This window comes from Capra hircus, chromosome 9 (assembly GCF_001704415.2).
Source record: "Capra hircus breed San Clemente chromosome 9, ASM170441v1, whole genome shotgun sequence".
NCBI lineage: Eukaryota > Metazoa > Chordata > Mammalia > Artiodactyla > Bovidae > Capra > Capra hircus.
Genome location: NC_030816.1, coordinates 89,461,342 through 89,478,296, shown reverse-complemented (window position 1 = coordinate 89,478,296; position 16,955 = coordinate 89,461,342). Strand labels below are relative to the sequence as shown.

Sequence of the window (16,955 nt, the reverse complement as noted above, 5' to 3'; positions counted from 1 at the left end):
GATTCTTTGGAGAATCCTGCATTTGCCTGTGGTGCCCACAGGCGCTCTTCCCCAGGAAGAGCCCAGGTCCCGGTGCAGAGTTCCATCCCGGCCTGGACGGCCATTGACGCGGCGGGCGTGTCGCTGCCTCTCAGCCGTGAAAGACGGTTCAGGAGAGATGCCAGTCACGGAGGCGCTGCGTGCCCCCCAGCTGGCTGTCCCTCTTCGGGGGCGCTGGACACTCGGCTCACCCCAGCCACAGAGGCCAGGGCTGTGAGAGGCTCACTGCACAGAATTCTCCCTCCTTGTGACTCACAATCCCGTCCGGTTCTCAGAGCTCGTCATCAGCCTGCCCTCGCCTGGCCCGAGCAGGAGTGCCCTTCCCCGGCCTGCTGCCACTCCTGGGTCCCTGGCACGGAGGACGGGAAGTGACTAGACTGCTTGAGATGAGCAGGTACGTGGTGATGCCCTAGAGACAGGCAGCTCTGTCTGGGGCAGAGGGAGGGATGTCCAGTCCAGCTCTCTCTGGGGCAGAGAGAGGGCTGACGGTCCTGCTGGCCGGGCCCTCCGCCGCATGATTCCTGGCTGGGAGGCAGCCCTGCTTCTCCTCTGCGTCCAGGCCCCTGAAGCCCATGCAGAGTCCCGCCCCAGGGGCCGCATCGGGACACAGAGAGGCTGTCTGCACCACCGTCTACCAGCCTCTCCAGGGCCCCACCACATCACTTGCTTCTCTCCAGCCGCCTTTAGACAGGCGAGGCCTCAGGGAACTGTTGGTCCGGTGGGCAGGCAGCGTGGGAGGATGGATGACCAGGGTGGGGCTGCGGGACCACTTTACCCCCGAAGACCAGCCGGTGCGTTGGTGGGGCTCAGGGAAGGTGGGGCTCGTCGGGGAGCGCAGGAGAGTGTGAGCGGCCAATGGTTTCCTACCATTTTTATTTAGAGCCCACACAATCACCTCCAGTAGCGATCTTTACACAGTGTTCTCATTTAATCACCCCCCGTCTCTCTGCCGTCTCTCTACATCTTGCCAGCAAATTTTTTTTTCCCCAAAGAGTTCAGAAGTTCCCAGGTCAGCAGCTGCCAGGGGCTCTGCAATTTACAAACAGGTCCTGCCACTTGCTGGAGCGAAAACAAGTATTACGACACACTTGCCCACGGTACCATTGAAAAGAGCCATTTCCTTTGCAAGCAGAAGCCAACCAGGGAAGCATCTCAGGGTTCAGACACTCTCCAAGGGTAAGAAGCCGTGTGCTGCGATGGGACTGAGGAGGCCACGGAACTAGGTAAAATCGGCGGAGGGGGGCGTTGTTTAGTGTGGGGACAACATTCACAGCGTGGATGTTTGCGCACTGTGGAGCAGAGTCAACACTATCTTTGGGGATTTACCCACGTGCCGGAATCCGCCACGGCCTGGCCTGCAGAGAAAACATACCGTCAGCATCGCCACCCTTGCCCACATCTGAGCTTCGGGAGCCCATGGGCGCTGGGCCCTCGCTGTCCAGCTGTGGCATCCGGGTCCTCGGCGCTCTGCCTGCCTTTCCAGGGCCACCTGCTCTTCTCCGCGGGGCTCGCCGAGCCGGTCTGTGAACGGCAGACCCAGGGCTGTGGGTTTCCACCCAGAGAAATCTGCCTGGGTTTGCATCTGGGGAGCTGAGCGGCTGTATCAGGGTGCTGTGGTCACTTAGCCAGCTTTGTGGAGACGTGGGGGTGGGATCCCGGTGGGACACGTCCCCAGGCTTTCGGCCACGTTCCCTGCTCTGTCTGGGGGATGACCCGCACGTCTCCCCTGCCTTTGTCTGATTTCTCTCTTTGCCTAGTTGTCTATTTCCCGTTCCTCCTCTAGGACGGGGGCGGGTGGGGGGTGGCTTCTCACCGCCCCGGCAGTGCAGGGCCCCGCCCCGGCTCCTGGAAGGGTACCTGGTGTGGGGTGGGCACCCAGCAGGCACGTGGGAGATTGTGAAAGCAGCTCTCTGCCTAAGGCAGCAGAGGGCGCCTTGGGCAGGAAGCGAGGTTATGCCTTTGGGAGAGAAAGGTGCGCATGCGTGTGTGCATGTGTGTGTGTGCGTGTGCACAGCGTGTGTGTGCGCGCGTGCGCGTGGACGTGTGCACAGCGTGTGTGTGCGCGTGCACGTGTGCACAGCATGTGTGTGTGCGCGTGCGCGTGTGCACAGCGTGTGTGTGTGCGTGTGCACAGCGTGTGTGCGTGCGCACAGCGTGTGTGCGTGCGCGTGTGCACAGCGTGTGTGTGCGTGTGTGCGTGTGCACAGCGTGTGTGTGTGCGTGTGCACAGCGTGTGTGTGTGCGCGTGTGCGTGTGTGCACAGCGTGTGTGTGCGCGTGCACGTGAGCACAGCGTGTGTGTGCGTGCGCGTGCGCGTGTGCACAGCGTGTGTGTGTGCGTGTGCACAGCGTGTGTGCGTGCGCGTGTGCACAGCGTGTGTGTGTGCGCGTGCGCGTGTGCACAGCGTGTGCGTGTGCGTGCGCGTGCGCACAGCGTGTGTGTGTGCGCGTGCGCGTGTGCACAGCGTGTGTGTGCGCGTGCGCGTGTGCACAGCGTGTGCGCGTGCGCGTGTGCACAGCGTGCGTACATGTCTGTGTGTGCATGTGTGTCCTGCTCCAGCAGCCCCCATCACAGGGCCCCCTCTGACCCATTCTGTTGCACGCCTGTCGCGGCAAATGTGAGGCGTATTAGAAGTGGTGGCCATGCCCTGCCAGCCTCCTCCACTCTGGTTCCGAAACTGCCCTCTTCTGGATGACCTCCAACCCACAGTGTCTGGCTTCAGGGAGGACTTGAACTCAACTCCTCAGCTGGAACTCGAACCCACAATCTTCTAACTGAAGTCATACGCCTTGTTTCAGGACTTGACGCTCAGGTTCTTTATGTCTCAGCCCAGAAGGAATTCAGCGAGAGGCAAAGTGATACGTGAGAAGTAGGTGTGTTAATATAGGACACTGGGAGGGGTAAGGGCAGGTGAGGGGGCTCTGTCTGGAGAAATGAGTGAGCTCTGCTTTTATAATGAAAGGGAAAGAGAGAGAAGGGAAAGGCCGCCTTCTCCCTCTTCCTTTGTGAAGATGTTGCAGGACGGCGGGGCCTGAGAGGAGGCCCCCATCGCAGGCCTTGGCTGAGCCCCGGGACGGGCTGCCACGAGGGCCCTTGGCTCCCAGCAGGGAACAATTCGAGAGTGGGCCACAGTAACGGGCAAGCAGGTCCCCGAGGCAGGTGCTCAGGCCATAGAGTGTGGTCCCTCTGACAAGGTGGGCGCACCCGAGGTGCGGGCTGGCTCGATTCTACGAGCTGGGCAACTTCATAGGCTAATGAGTGGGGGGCTCTCCCCTCTGTTTTGGGGAAGGGGCCCCACTGCCCACTTTCTGACCTTTCATGATCAGCCTGGGAATTGGGATGCTGTCCGTGGGTGTGTCATTTAGCTGACGTGTCAGAGAGAGTGTATAGTGAGGCTCAAGGACCGCTGGAAGTTGAATCTTCCACCGTCTTGGGTCCAGTCAGTTCCAACCTGTTCGCGTGGTGTCCGTGATGGCCGTGTAGGTCCTCTGAGGCTATGCCCTGCCCCTCTCTCTGCTGCCTCCGTTCAGCGTGAGGGTGTGTGGCCTCTCCAGTGCTGCAGGCCAGGGCCTCGAAGTTCCCCTGGAAGGTTCTGGCTGTGCAGTCAGGCGGCCCAGGTGGGCCTGGTGGAAAGGGATGCTAAGAACCCGGAGGGCACAAGAGACCGGAGTCTCGCAAGGGCTGGGCGCTGCTCCCATCACGAGTGCTTTGAGGGTGAAAGCATTTGGACTGTTTCTCGTCTTTTTCTGCCCCGTGTCAGCAGAGGCCCTGAGGAGGGTCTCTGCTCTCTGAGTGACAGCTTGGCAGAGGCGGGGCTGGACCCAGGAGAGGCCCCTGCCAGCTCCAGTGTCATCGTCCGCACGGCCTGGACCATCTCAACTCGGGGTCAGCAGGTGACCCTCTTGCTCTAAAGGTTTAGCTGCTTTGGAAGACGTGCTTTGAGAAGATGAAACCGTTCCCCTCAGACTGGGGCTTGAACCCGGCCAAACCCCACGGTCTTCCAACCGAGAGCACACGCCTGGTCTCAGGACTGGATGAAGCTCAGGTTCCTGATGTCTCATCTCAGAAAGAATTCCGTGGGAGACAGTGAGAGGTGAGAAGTGGATTTCTTCAGAGAGAAGCACACCCCAGAGCCCAGAGTGTGGGCTGCCACGGAGGGGAGCACAGCGCCGACACGAGGTGTGGTAGCTTGTACGGGCTGCGTAATTTCGTAGGCTGATGGGCGGGAGGATTATTCCAATTATTTGGGGGAAGAGGTGGAAATTTCCAGGCATTGGGCCACTGCTCATGTTTTGGTTTTGATGGCCCGCCTTGCAACTTTTACGGCACTTCTGAGAGTCCACTCGCTTGCTGAGGTGCTGAGAGAACCCCATGAACAGTAAGAAAAGTCAAAAAGATACGACACCACAAGATGAGCCCCCCAGGTCAGCAGGCGTCCAGTATGCTGCTGGGGAGGAGCTGAGGGCAATTACTAATAGCCCCAGAAAGAGTGAAGCGGCTGGGCCAACGGGGAAAAACCGCTCCCTTGTGGATGTGCCTGGTGGTGAATGTAAAGCCCGATGGTGTAAAGAACAATATTGCGTGGGAACCTGGAACGTTAGGTACGTGAATTGAGGTAAACCAGATGTGGTCAAGCAGGAGATGGCAAGGCTGAACGTTGACATCTTAGGAATCAGTGAACTGAAACGGACGGGAATGGGTGAATTGAACTCAGATGACCCTTATAATCTACCACTGTGGGCAAGAATCCCTTGGAAGAAACGGAATAGGCCTCATAGTCAACAGAAGAGTCCGAAATGCAGTACTTGGGTGCAACCTCAAAGTGACAGAACGATCTTGGTTCCTTTCCAAGGCAAACCACTCAGTATCACAGTAATCCAAGTCTATGCCCAGCCAGTAATGCCAGAGAAGCTGAAGCTGAACGGTTCTATGGGGACCTGCAAGACCTTCTAGAACTAACACCAAAAAAAAAAAGGTCCTTCTCATCGTAGGGGACTGGAATGGAAAAGAAGTATGTCAAGAGGTTCCTGGAGTAACAGGCTAGTGCGGTCTGGGAGTACAGTGAGCGTGATATTGCTGACTCTGCCGCCTTGGACCCACCTGAGTCCAATCAGTCCATGTTGTATCCCCAGGCCCTGTCTTTATTTCAAAGGTTTCACCCCACTCCCTTCCCTCCTGTTTCAAAAACACTTTCCCAAGCTAGAGTTATGCTAACATAAATTGCTTTTCTTTTTTCTTAAAAACAAAGCACTAAGTACATTTATTTCCAGAGTGTAAGAATTAAACTTAGGCAATATTTTGTTTCGGGCCCTACATGTACGTTTTAAATTCTTTATGTGGATTAAAGTCTAATTAATGAATAGGACAAATGCAAATTTATTTGGTGCTGTTTTTATTAACAAAGATGTCAGATTTAAATGTCAAAAAAGTTGATATAAATTTCCTTACATAAGCAATGCCTTTAAAAGAGTAAATCATTGATTAGACTTCCCTTGAATTCAGAGCAGTGTTTAGCTTCTTAGCAGGAAGTCTGCTCATTTAAAATGCGATTCTTGGACTTCCTGGGTGACGCAACGGATAAGAATCTGCCTGTCAGTGCAGGGGACACAGGTTCCCTCCCCGATCCGGGAGTATTCCTCGTGCCTCGGAGCAACTAAGCCCAAGAACCACAACTCCTGAGGCTGGGTGCGGCAGCTATGAAGCCCGAGAGCTCCGGAGCCCGAGTTCCCAAGAGAAGCCACTGCGGCGAGACGCTCAGACACCGCTGGATAACAGCCCCCGCTCCCCGCAACTGGAGAGGGCAGCAGCAGAGGCCGAGCACAGCCAAAAACAAATCCACAGAATTTACAGTGTGGCTCTTCAGCGCTCAACCCCTCGTTGCTTTTGGTGAACTTGGGCAGCAGAAGGTTCCCAGGTGGCTCAGTGGTAAAGAACCTGCCTGCCAGGCAAGAGACTCGGGAGCCTGGGGTTCGATCCCCTGGAGCAGACAATGTCAACCCACTCCAGCATTCTTGCCTGGAGAACCCCATGGGCAGAGGGCCCTGGGGGGCTGCAGGCCCTGGGGGGCTGCAGGCCCTGGGGTCACACAGAGTTGGACATGACAGAGCACGCCCACAGTGGCCGCCAAACAGTGACACCTCGTGGCAGGTAGAGTCACACCAGTGTCGGCCATTAGCAGTTCTCTAGAACATTCCATCACTTTCATACCTAGCAAGTGATCGCGAACACTTAAGCAGGGCTGCAAAATCATCCTTTTTCTGCATAGCGGCAATGCTCAGCTGTGTCTGACTCTGTGCGACCCCATGGACTGTAGCCCACCAGGCTTCTCTGCCTGTGGGATTCTCCAAGCTAGAATTCTGGAGTCGGTTGCCATGCCCTCCTCCAGGAGATCTTCCCAACCCAGGGATAGAACCTGCGTCCCCTGCATTGCATGATGCTTCACCCCTGAGCCACGGGGAAGCTAATCAAAGGGTCTGGTATTGATGTTAACATTGAGGAGCGAAACGATTGCTGATATCTTCTGAGTCACTCACACCGCCTCTCTTCAGCCATTTGAGGTTTGTCCTGTCCTGGGGTTCAGGTCCACGGTTCTGCCAACACATCACTGTTGCTGTTGAAAGGTCGAGACAGCTTTCCTTTCGGTTCCTGGAAATTCCCCTGCCCTGCCTGTCCCCACCACACGTCTGCAGGTAGGCGTGAGTTGGTTGGGACACACCTCTGAGCCTGGGCCCCTCTGATCATGGGGAAAGCGTCACATGACTATCCTCCTCACAGTAACAGTTTGGAAGCCCTCCTGGAGGACATCTCTTCTAAGAAGTATTTTGGGAGAGTGATGTCACCACGACGGTGACACAGGCCCTTCCTGACTTCACTCGCCTCACAAGCAGGGCAACTGACCGCCTTGGGGAGCGGGACAGCACTGAGGAAGCCCTGGAGGTCTGGGCGGAGGCCACAGCGCCCTGACCCCAGGGACTGGGAGACCACGTGCCGGGTAAGAAAGTGGCCGCAGGCTCAGCGCGCTGCCCCTCCCCCCACTGGCACCACACCACGTAGAGGGGCCCCCTCGAGCCTCCAGACCCCCGAGTGGGACAAGATCTGGGGTGAGGGCAGCCTCCCCCGACCCGCCCCTAGCACTGTGCGCCGCTTTGCTGGGTGTGGATTCGCCTGATTTAGATCCTCAGACTGGAGTTTTGCTGACTGGAGTTTTGTAAGAGCTGTTTGCCCAGGTCCAGGCAGGAGCTGAGTCACAGCCCCGCCTGCTGATGGGCAGCTGGCCAGCCCTGTCTGGCCAGGAGGCTGGCAAGGACTCCTGCAAGCTGTGCGCCGGGCTGTGCTCAAGCTGGGGGGCAGCAGCAGAGCAGGTGGCCCCCAGAGCGAAGCTGGGGACCAGTGTGGCCCACTCTCTGCTGCCCACGGGCAGTGGACAAACTCAGGGCCAAGGCTGATGACAGCTCCTTGCATCTCCAGGCTGTAGAGCCGACTGGGAAACTGAGGGTGGCCAGGAGCAGCCCCTCCCCTCCCGCCCGGGCAAGAGAGCCGGGCACACCCCCACCCACGTGTAGGGTGCCTCGAAGCGCCGTCTGACCGGAGGACCAGCAAGGGCTCCTGGAAGTTGTGCGGCCCAGCAGGGCTCGAGCTGAGAGTTGGGTGGGGCTGATGGTTTGCCAGTGACTGTCTGATCAGGAAGCTCAGGGTGTGCGTCGGTTTCAGTTAAGAAAGCCCAGATTTTCCAGCTGATTTTCCAGCTGAGCTAGGGCAGGGACCCAGAGGCCTGCTCATCACTGAATACAGGCTTCAGCCTGAGCAACCAGAGACCCACCCAGAGCACCCGGGAGCCACAAAGCCCATCAACAGCCCCACGTGCAGGGGTCTTGGAGGCAGAGCACAGCCTGTGGCTTCCCCTGTTGGCTGACCAGAAAGGTCAGTGCACACTCAGACCTGACTTGGTCCCCAGGCTCACAGCAAGCATCATACTCAACAGTGAAAGGCTGAGAACTTCTCTAAGATTAGGAACAAGGCAAGCCTGCTCTTCCTACTCCTATTCAACACAGTGCTGGGAGGCCTAGAAGATCAATCAGGCAAGAAAAAGAAGCGAAGAGCATTAGAATTGTAAAGGGGAAAGTAAAACTGTCCTTATTTATATTTGATTTTATGTAAAGAAAATTCTAAGGACTCAACCAAAAAAAATCTAAGATTTCAGTAAAACTGCAGGATACAAATAACATATAAAAATCAGCAGTGTTTCCGATACACTGGCAACAAACTTTCTGAAAGAGAAATAAAGAAATTGATCTCAGAATAGCATCAAAAACAAAATCATTGGAAACAAATTTTACTAAGAAAGTGAAGGATCTCTACTCTGAAACCTACAAGACATCAACGAAAGAAATTAAAGACACAAATAAATGAAAAGATGTTCTGTGTTCATGGATTAGAAGAATTAACTTTGTTAAAATAGCAATATTATCAAAATCTACCTATAGATTCAATGTAATCCCTATCAAGATTCCAATGACATTTTTTTATAGAAGTAGAAAAAACACCTCTAAAATTCATGTGGAACCACAAAAGGCCCTGAATAGCCCAAGAAATTCTGACAAAGAAGAACAGAGCCAGGGGAATCACACGTCCTGATTTCAAGCTACACTGTAAAGCTATAGTCCTCAAAACAGTGTGGAGGCAACATTATAACAGACAATTAGACCAATAGAACAGACAGCCCAGAAATGAACCAAGTCGTATACGGCCAATGTTCGACAAGGGAACCAAGAATACTCAATAGATGATGCTGGAATCATTAGATAGTCACAGGAAAAAGAATGAAACAGAATCTATGTTTTACACCATTTTCCAAAGTTAACTCAAGATAGATTAAAAACTACTGGAAGTTCTGAAACTACAGAACTCCTAGAAGAAAACATGGGAAAATTCTCCCAGATGTGGATCTGGGCGATGATTTTTTGGATACGCCAAGGAAGGCACAAACAGCAAAATAAAAATTAAGCAAGTGGGAGGACGTCAATCTGATCAGGTTCTGCACAGCAAAAGAAATCAACAAACGGAAATGACAACCTACATGATAGGAAAACTGTATTGCAAACCACATACCTGATAAAAGGCTAATACTCAAAATATATAAAGAACCCATATAAATTCAACAGTAGAAAATAAAATAACTCAATTAAACAATGGGCAAAGGACCTGAGCATTCCTCCAGAGAAGATACCTGAAAAGTGGTCATCATCACTAGTTGTTAAGGAAATTCAAATTAAAACCACTGAAAGGTTGTTGCTGAACCACAAAAGACGCTGGGATTCTTGTCCTCCGGAGGAGAATTCAATCCGGGGCCAGAGACGAGGCCTGGTCGCTCAGAGCTTTTGTGTAATAGAGTTTTATTAAAGCATAAAAGCGACAGAGAAAGTTTCTGACACAGACATCAGGGGGGATGGAGAGTGCTAGTGTTAGCAACGGAGTTACATACCTTTTAATTAGTTATTACAGTGAATCAAATGTAGGTTGTAAAGATCTTACTGGACCTACTCCCATAATTTACATTTTGAGATAACAGGTTTAGCCAGAAGGTTTTTTCCAGAAACTGTCTTCAAGCAGGATACATTATTGTTATATAATCCTAAGGAATGTAGAGGGGAAAAAAAAAATGTTTGTACTTTCTTCCTCCTTGAGAATTCCAGACCCCTCTCTCCTTGGGGACCCCTGGACTTCTTATCAACCTGCCTAGAAATTGACTCTCTCACCACAAAGCAATACCAGCTCACACCTGTTAGAACCACCGTCACCATAAGGCAAACATTGGCAAGAACACGAGGGAAAGGGAAGCTTCAGGCGCTGTTGGTTGTAAACTGGTGCGGCCACCATGGAAAACAGAGCAGGTTTCTCAGAAAATCATGAACAGAGCTGCCATTTGGTCCAGAGATTCCACTTCTGGGCATTTATACAAAGAGAACGGAAACACTAACTTCGAAAGATATCTGCACCCTCAGGTTCATAGCAGCATTATTTACAATAGCCAAGAAGCCAAGATAAGTTTTTTTATCAACAGACAAATGAATGAAGCTGTGGTATATGTAATATACATGTACATATACATACATGGAGAGGAAAATGGCAACCCACTCCAGTATCCTTGCCTGGAGAACTCCATGGACAGAGGAGCCTGGTGGGCTACATACAGTCCACGGGGTCACAAAGAGTCGGACACGACTGAGTGACTAACACACACACTATATATATAATATACATTTATATAATACATAGACAATTAATATAATACCATACACAACAGGAAAAGCAAGGAGATCCTATGGTTTGTGACAACGTGGATGGACCTCGCCCTCAGTTATGCTAAGTGAAGACCCACAGAGAGAGGAAATAGTGTACGAGCTCCCTTATATTGGGAATCTTTTAAAAAAATTTAAAAACAAACTCATGAAAAAGAGATCAGACTTATGATTACCGGAGGCAGAAGGTGGAGGGGGGAAGGGTTGGAAAAAGGTGGTCTAAGAGTTCAGGCTTCCATCTACAAGATAAGTATGCGTGGAGACTCTCGTTTGCGCTGATTTGATACAAACCTAAGTGAGGTCACTTAGTCGTATCCGACTCTTTCCGACCCTGTGGACTGTGGCCTACCAGGCTCCTCTGTCCATGGGATTCTCCAGGCAAGGATACTGGAGTGGGTTGCCGTTTCCTTCTCCAGGGATCTTCCCGAACCAGGGATCGAACCCCTGTCTCCCACATTGCAGGCAGACGCTTTACCGTCTGAGCCACCAGGGAAGTCCCATCTGATACAAAGGAGTGTTATTAAAAGAGTGAATCTTTGCAGTCTCATCGTGAGGAAACCTTTTATTTTTTCCTTTCTCTTTTCTTCTTATTGGATCCATGTGAGAAGATGGGTGTTAGATGAACCTATTGCGACCATAATTTCTCAATAGATGTAAATCAAACTGTCCACCATAAGCTTACACAGTGATGTATGTCAATTATTTATCGATAAAACTGGAGGGGAAAAAAGAAACATTTTTGTCGTGCTAGAGAGCAAGGTTTATTGCAAACCATCTGTTTCATTTTTAAAATCCCTCTTAAGACAAAGGGGAAACACCAGGAGGGAGACTGAAGAAGCAAGCCTGGTAAAGCAATGATGTCAGCGATTGATTCCTGATTAGAAGAGGACAGTTAGAGGGGCGGGGTGGGAGAGACCAGAAGCAGGCCCCCGGCGTGCCTCTGCATAGACTCACAGCTCCTCGGGAGCCCCTGGCTGCCAGTGAAACGGCTGGATCGGCAGCTGCTGGGAGGTGCGCATGGAGCCAGTTAGAAAGTCCAGAAGGTCATTCTGGTGTCTTTGAACAGCGAGTAGCAGAAAAAACCCTAGGGAGGTCTTCTGTATGAAAATATAAGTCTTCCACGGGTAAAGACAGATTGGAATGGAGGCAAGCTAGAGTGCTGCTGAAGAATAAAAAGGCTGTCAGATAACTGAGAATAAGATTGGTGTGAAAAGTCCGTGTTATGCTAGGAACGACATTCTAAAGGACTTTTACTGGAGTATAGTTGCTTACGGTGTCGCGTTAGTTTCCACCATACTGTGAAGTGGAGCAGCTATGCTGTGGCTTAGTTGCCACGTCGTGTCCGACTCCGCAGCCTCAAGGACTGCAGCACGCCAGGCTTCCCTGTCCCTCACTACGTTCCGAAGTTTGGGTAAACTCCCGTTAACTGAGTCGGTGACGCTGTCCAACCATGTCATCCTCTGCCGTCTGCTTCTCCTCTTGTCTACAATCTTCCCAGCATCCCAGGGTCTTTTCAGATGAGTCAGTCCCTCACCTCAGGTGGCCAAAGTGCTGGAGCTTCAGCTTTAGCGTCAGTCTTTCCAATGAATATTCAGGACTGGTCTCCTTTAGGACTGGCTTGTTTGATCTCCTTGCAGACCAAGGGACTCTCAAGAGTCCTTGCCAGCACCACAGTTCAAAAGCATCAATTCTTTGGTGCTCAGGCTTTTTTATGGTCCAAATCTCACATCCATGCATGACTACTGGAAAGTCAGCTGTTACATGGAGCCCCTCTTTGGGGAATTTCCTTCTGATTTAGGTTACCGCAGGGCACTGTGCGGGAGAAGGCCATGGCGCCCGCTCCAGTGCTCCTGCCTGGAGAGTCCCGTGGGCGGGGGAGCCTGGCGGGCTGCAGTCCATGGGGTCGCTGGGAGTCGGACACGACTGAGCGACTTCCCTTTCACTTTTCACTTTCATGCATTGGAGAAGGAAATGGCAACCCACTCCAGCGCTCCTGCCTGGAGAATCCCGTGGGCAGGGGAGCCTGGCGGGCTGCAGTCCATGGGGTCGCTGGGAGTCGGACACGGCTGAGCAACTTCACTTTCACTTTTCACTTTCATGCACTGGAGAAGGAAATGGCAACCCACTCCAGTGTTCTTGACTGGAAGATCCCAGGGATGGGGGAGCCTGGTGAGCTGCCGTCTATGGGGTAACACAGAGTCAGACACGACTGAAGTGACTTAGCAGCAGAGGACTGTGTAGGGTTCCCTGAGCCATACGGTAGGTTCTCATCAGTTATCTATTTCATACATAGCCTCACTAGCGTATACGTGCGACATTTCTTGGAATATTGTCCCCACTGATATCTTCATCTTGGCCAGTTAACACTCACTGGTGATCTGTGTCAAGGCTATTCCAAGGGCTTTCCCAGTCATTAGCCTCTTGAACTTCTGCAACCCTCCTTTTTCAAGAGGCAACTGAGGTTTGAAGAGTCAGTAATCCATTTGAGATGGTCCGGCTAAGAAGCTCCGGGATTAGAGTTGGATCCTCGGGTCTCGTTCGTTTCTGTGGTTCCCATCGCTTTTCGTAGGCCATGCTGCTCTCATGGCTTGGTAAGGTGACGATTTATGTTCAGTCGATGCCCAGAACTGTCATTTTCCACAAAATGTTATTTCCATAGGAATAAGTTAAGCTGCAAGGAGAAGAGCTTCATCAGGCTATTCATATGGTATGGCTTGCTTCCCTGAACTGGGTCACCACCCTGGGTAACACCTACCTACACTGTGAGGTTTGCCTTATTAATCCGAGCTAGATAAAAATAACTGGCTGCACAGAGCTTTTGAAACAGTCTTCAAACTCCAAGTTTTACTAATAATTGAATAGAATGACTCGCAATCAGAAAGGCAAGCAATTTTGCTTCTTGCTTATTGGCTGTGAGATATGAGATAAGCTCTTTAAACTCGAGACTGACCCTATCCCTGACGATCATGCTGGCTACATGTAGCCATTTACATTTCTATTTTAATTAATTACAATGAAATGCAACTATGGATTCACTTCCTCCGCTGCAATAACCACGTGGCTTTCAAGCCCGTAAAGCATGGCCAGTGCCACTGAGGAGGCGCGTTCACAGTTGCATTTACTCTTAATTGATTAAAATAGAAATTTAAATGGCTGCTGTGTTGGATGGCGCAGAAAGTTCTCTTAGACAACACTGGTCTAAATCTGGAATTCAAACCCCTCTAAGTCTTCTGATGCTGTTCCCTGTCTGGTAATGGGTCTAAGATCTAATGATAATCACCGCACCGTAAGTGAGACAGCGTGTAAAAGGCTTTGCAAGCCATAAAGTGTTACATAAATCCTGTTACCTTATTGCAGTGCTGTGAAATCATTTAGTCTTTGACACACTAATACTTTGGCCCTTGGGTCTTACAGTCATGTCAGCTCTTTTTCAGAACTTGAATTATGGATCTTGAAGCTGACACGTATACTTTGTCCTTTAAGATATTCACATATAGCTAATTACGTAATGTAGGCAATTATACCGTGTGATATGAAAATCATCACTGTCCCACATGGACCATATCTATTGGAAATTAACAGAAAAAAGTTCCGGTCCACACAAGCTGATGAGAGTCCTAAGTGTTGCCTGGTTAGGAAGCGATGACTGTGGGTTGCAGAAAAGGCGAATAACAGTGTTGGGGTCCTCGTGGAGTCAGTGGCTATCAAGTTTAGTGACTCTCAGCAGCCTTGGTGACTAATGCACATCTCACTCGGACTCCAGGACAGAACGTGACTTCTGAGTCGGGCTGGTGTCTTTCAGGGAACTGCGGAGCCGCCCGGGCGTGTAGCTTTCAGCCGGCGCCATGGAGAGGAACCTGAAGAACGTCCTCGTGGTCTCCTTCGGGTTTCTGCTGCTCTTCACTGCCTACGGAGGGCTGCAGAGCCTGCAGGTAGGTGTGCGAAGGCCATCTGACCTCCCCCTCGGGACGCCTCCTGGACACCAAGATTATCCGTGCCACAGACAGCGAGGAACGTGGGTATCTGTCCAGGTCACCCTCCCCAGTCCTCTACACAGACGGTGGCTCTACACGCAGCCTCCGCTCCTAGTTCAACGGGATTGCACAACTGCTGGTGTCTGACCCTTGGACGAGCAGAGCTGGACTTGGATTAGGGTCTGATAAGGTCTGCCTTGCCTTTTGTGGGTGAGAAGGAGACACAAGACTGATCACTGTGAATCTGTGGTCTGACAGTAACGCGAATCTGTCAGAGGTCCGCGTGCATTCCTGCCTGATCTGCCCCGGGCAGTCTCTATTCTGATTATGCTCACAGAGAATGAAATTTCAGCCCAGGGTGATGCCCAGAGTCAAGTTGAAGGATCATCCGTGACTTTGTAGACATTGCTCAGAGCTCTGGGATGTTGCAATGTGCTAGCACGTGTGAAGCACCCATGCTTCTGTGCTGCACTGAGCCCGTGTTGAATGTGGTGAGTGGTGTCTGGAAGGAGAGCTTAGCGAGAGCGTGGACCCGTCGGTGCCACCGTCCGCACAGGAGGAAGTCGGCCAGGCCACACTCCCTGGGCCCTGGCATGGGCTGATGGGGTCAGAATTCTCAGGGAGCAGTTGTGATCTCAATGACAGCCGATTGGCCCCTGGACTTAGCAGCCGGGGCGGTGCGGGGGGGGTGGCATGCCTTAGGATGTGCCAGGATTCCCAGCTCTCAGGCTGGGACCGCAGGACTCGAGGATACACGCGATCTGAGGGCCTCCCCAAGAGCCTGTCGGAGCGGCCTCTGTGTGGGGAGAGCGCACAGTTGAAGGGAGGCCACGCTGGCCTCCCCGTCTTCCCCAGGGCGCCTGCTGGGGGCCCGCTGTCACCAGCAGCTCCTCCTCAGAAGACTAGAGATATAGGAGAACCAGACCTCCGACCTGTCATGGGAGGAGCCCACCTACCCGCTCACCCCGCTCTGTCCCTGCTAATCGGGCCATACCTCCTCGCCCACTGATCCAGAGCACGTCGTGTCTGGACGCTTGCAGCCGGGCCTGGCTTAAGAAACAGCATGTGAGGATAGCACGGATGTGGCCTGCGGGGGGCTGACTCCCACCTCGGAGGGGTCTGCCTGTCTCCATCACTTCCTTCTGCTTTCATCTGCTTCGCGTCGTTCTCGGGCCCAGAGAGGTACCAGAGGCGGCCACGAGCAGGCCGGCGTCTCAGCCCTGGTCTGGACGTGGTCGTGCACTTGCCGGGGACCCCGACACAGGTCTACGCTGCCTCCCGCACGAGCAGTCAGCCTCCTGTTTGTGGTTCAGGTCACAGTGTGAATGTCACGTCTCTCCTCCTCCTTCCCTGTGCCCGGGGCCCCATGTCCGGGAGAGCCGGCCCTGTGTGTGCACCTGGGGTCCTGTGGTTCACCCTGCACTGTGTGTGAATTCCACGAGGCCAGGCCCACCCCCACCACTGTGCCACTGTGTCCCTGCCTCAGCGCTCAGCGTGCTTGGTGGCCATTTGGTGAGTGAGGTCGTTGATATGTGCTCATCTGCTTAAGCCCCCTCTGGGGTGCTCCGCGGGAGACCCAGAGCCCGTCCCTGCCGCAGCTCCCTGGAAGAGAGCTTAGCGGCTCTGGCTGAAGCATCTGACTCTTCTGGGCTCTCTCCTCTCAGGATGGGGCCTCTGTAACCCACCCCCTAAACATCCCGGCCCCACCTACACCCCCTGACGTTTCCCTGGTTACCCCCACGTCCTGCAGGTCTCACGCCTTCCAGAAAGTCTTCTGGCACGAGAAGGCCTGGCCTTCGTGTCCTCCTAGGAGCTTGGCCCCCGAGTCTCCCCGGCAGGGCTCACTGTCCCCTGCGGTGGCCTTTGGGCAGCATCATTGACATCTGATATCTGTGCAGGTGTTGTCTTTTCTTTGAGCAGCCCTGGAGCCTCACATCGGCCGCTGCTGGTCCAAGCTTGTGACCGATCAATCAACCAATCAACTTGCAGATCGAGTTGAGTGACCATCCTCGTTGTTGAGTACAGGTCACTTCCACGGGCTTTTTCTTGGGCATGTATTTTGCAAGTTGGCTCACATTTGCAAAGACAGGCCTTTGAATATGGTCACTCATGTAAGAAAGAGGCATTTGCTTTTGAAATTTGTTTCCCGTGTTGAAGGTTGAGACCCAGCTTCCTTCCCAGAGGTGGACAGTGGAGCGCTATGGTCAGTAACAGACATATTTGCTGAATGGGTGTGGGGCCGTGAGTGGGGAGGACATTCTAATGCAGAGCCCCGATGCCAGCTTCTCATTAGCACATGAAGGGGAAAGCTCACCAGTCAGGAGGCGTCAGGCTCGAGTATTAAGCAAGTAAGGGGCCCTGGCCAAGCCTGTTCTCTTGCTCCATGCTCCAGGAGACTAGTTATGAGCAGAAATTTCCAGGTAACCCTCACTTCACAGTAGACTATTCGACTTCTGATTCCAACCAGATTTTAGAATTTTCATGGGTCCAGGTCTTATTTTCAGTGTCAGTTAACTGGGCAACATGATTAAGTACCTACTGGGGGCAAGGCACCTGGGGAGATTCAGAAAAAGCTCACCCCCCTGAGCTCAAGACCCTCGGAGACACTTGACCTGCGCTTGAAGAAAGGGCACCATGTGGACAG

At 52.7% G+C, this 16,955-nt stretch overlaps 1 protein-coding gene across 3 annotated transcripts in view; it reads left to right on the top strand.

Moving 5' to 3' along the window:
* UNC93A (unc-93 homolog A (C. elegans)) overlaps window positions 1,093–16,955 on the top strand; it is a 34,089-nt gene continuing 18,226 nt past the window's right edge. Inside the window, exons 1-2 of one of the 3 annotated variants that reach the window (XM_018053466.1) lie at window positions 1,093–1,262; window positions 14,140–14,269. In XM_018053466.1, coding sequence (XP_017908955.1) covers window positions 14,183–14,269 — 87 coding nt within the window. In that variant the 5' untranslated portion in view covers window positions 1,093–1,262; window positions 14,140–14,182. Of the gene's footprint in view, window positions 1,263–6,783; window positions 7,031–14,139; window positions 14,270–16,955 lie in introns of those variants that run through there. The other 2 variants (XM_018053467.1, XM_018053468.1) reach the window with 2 other exon arrangements.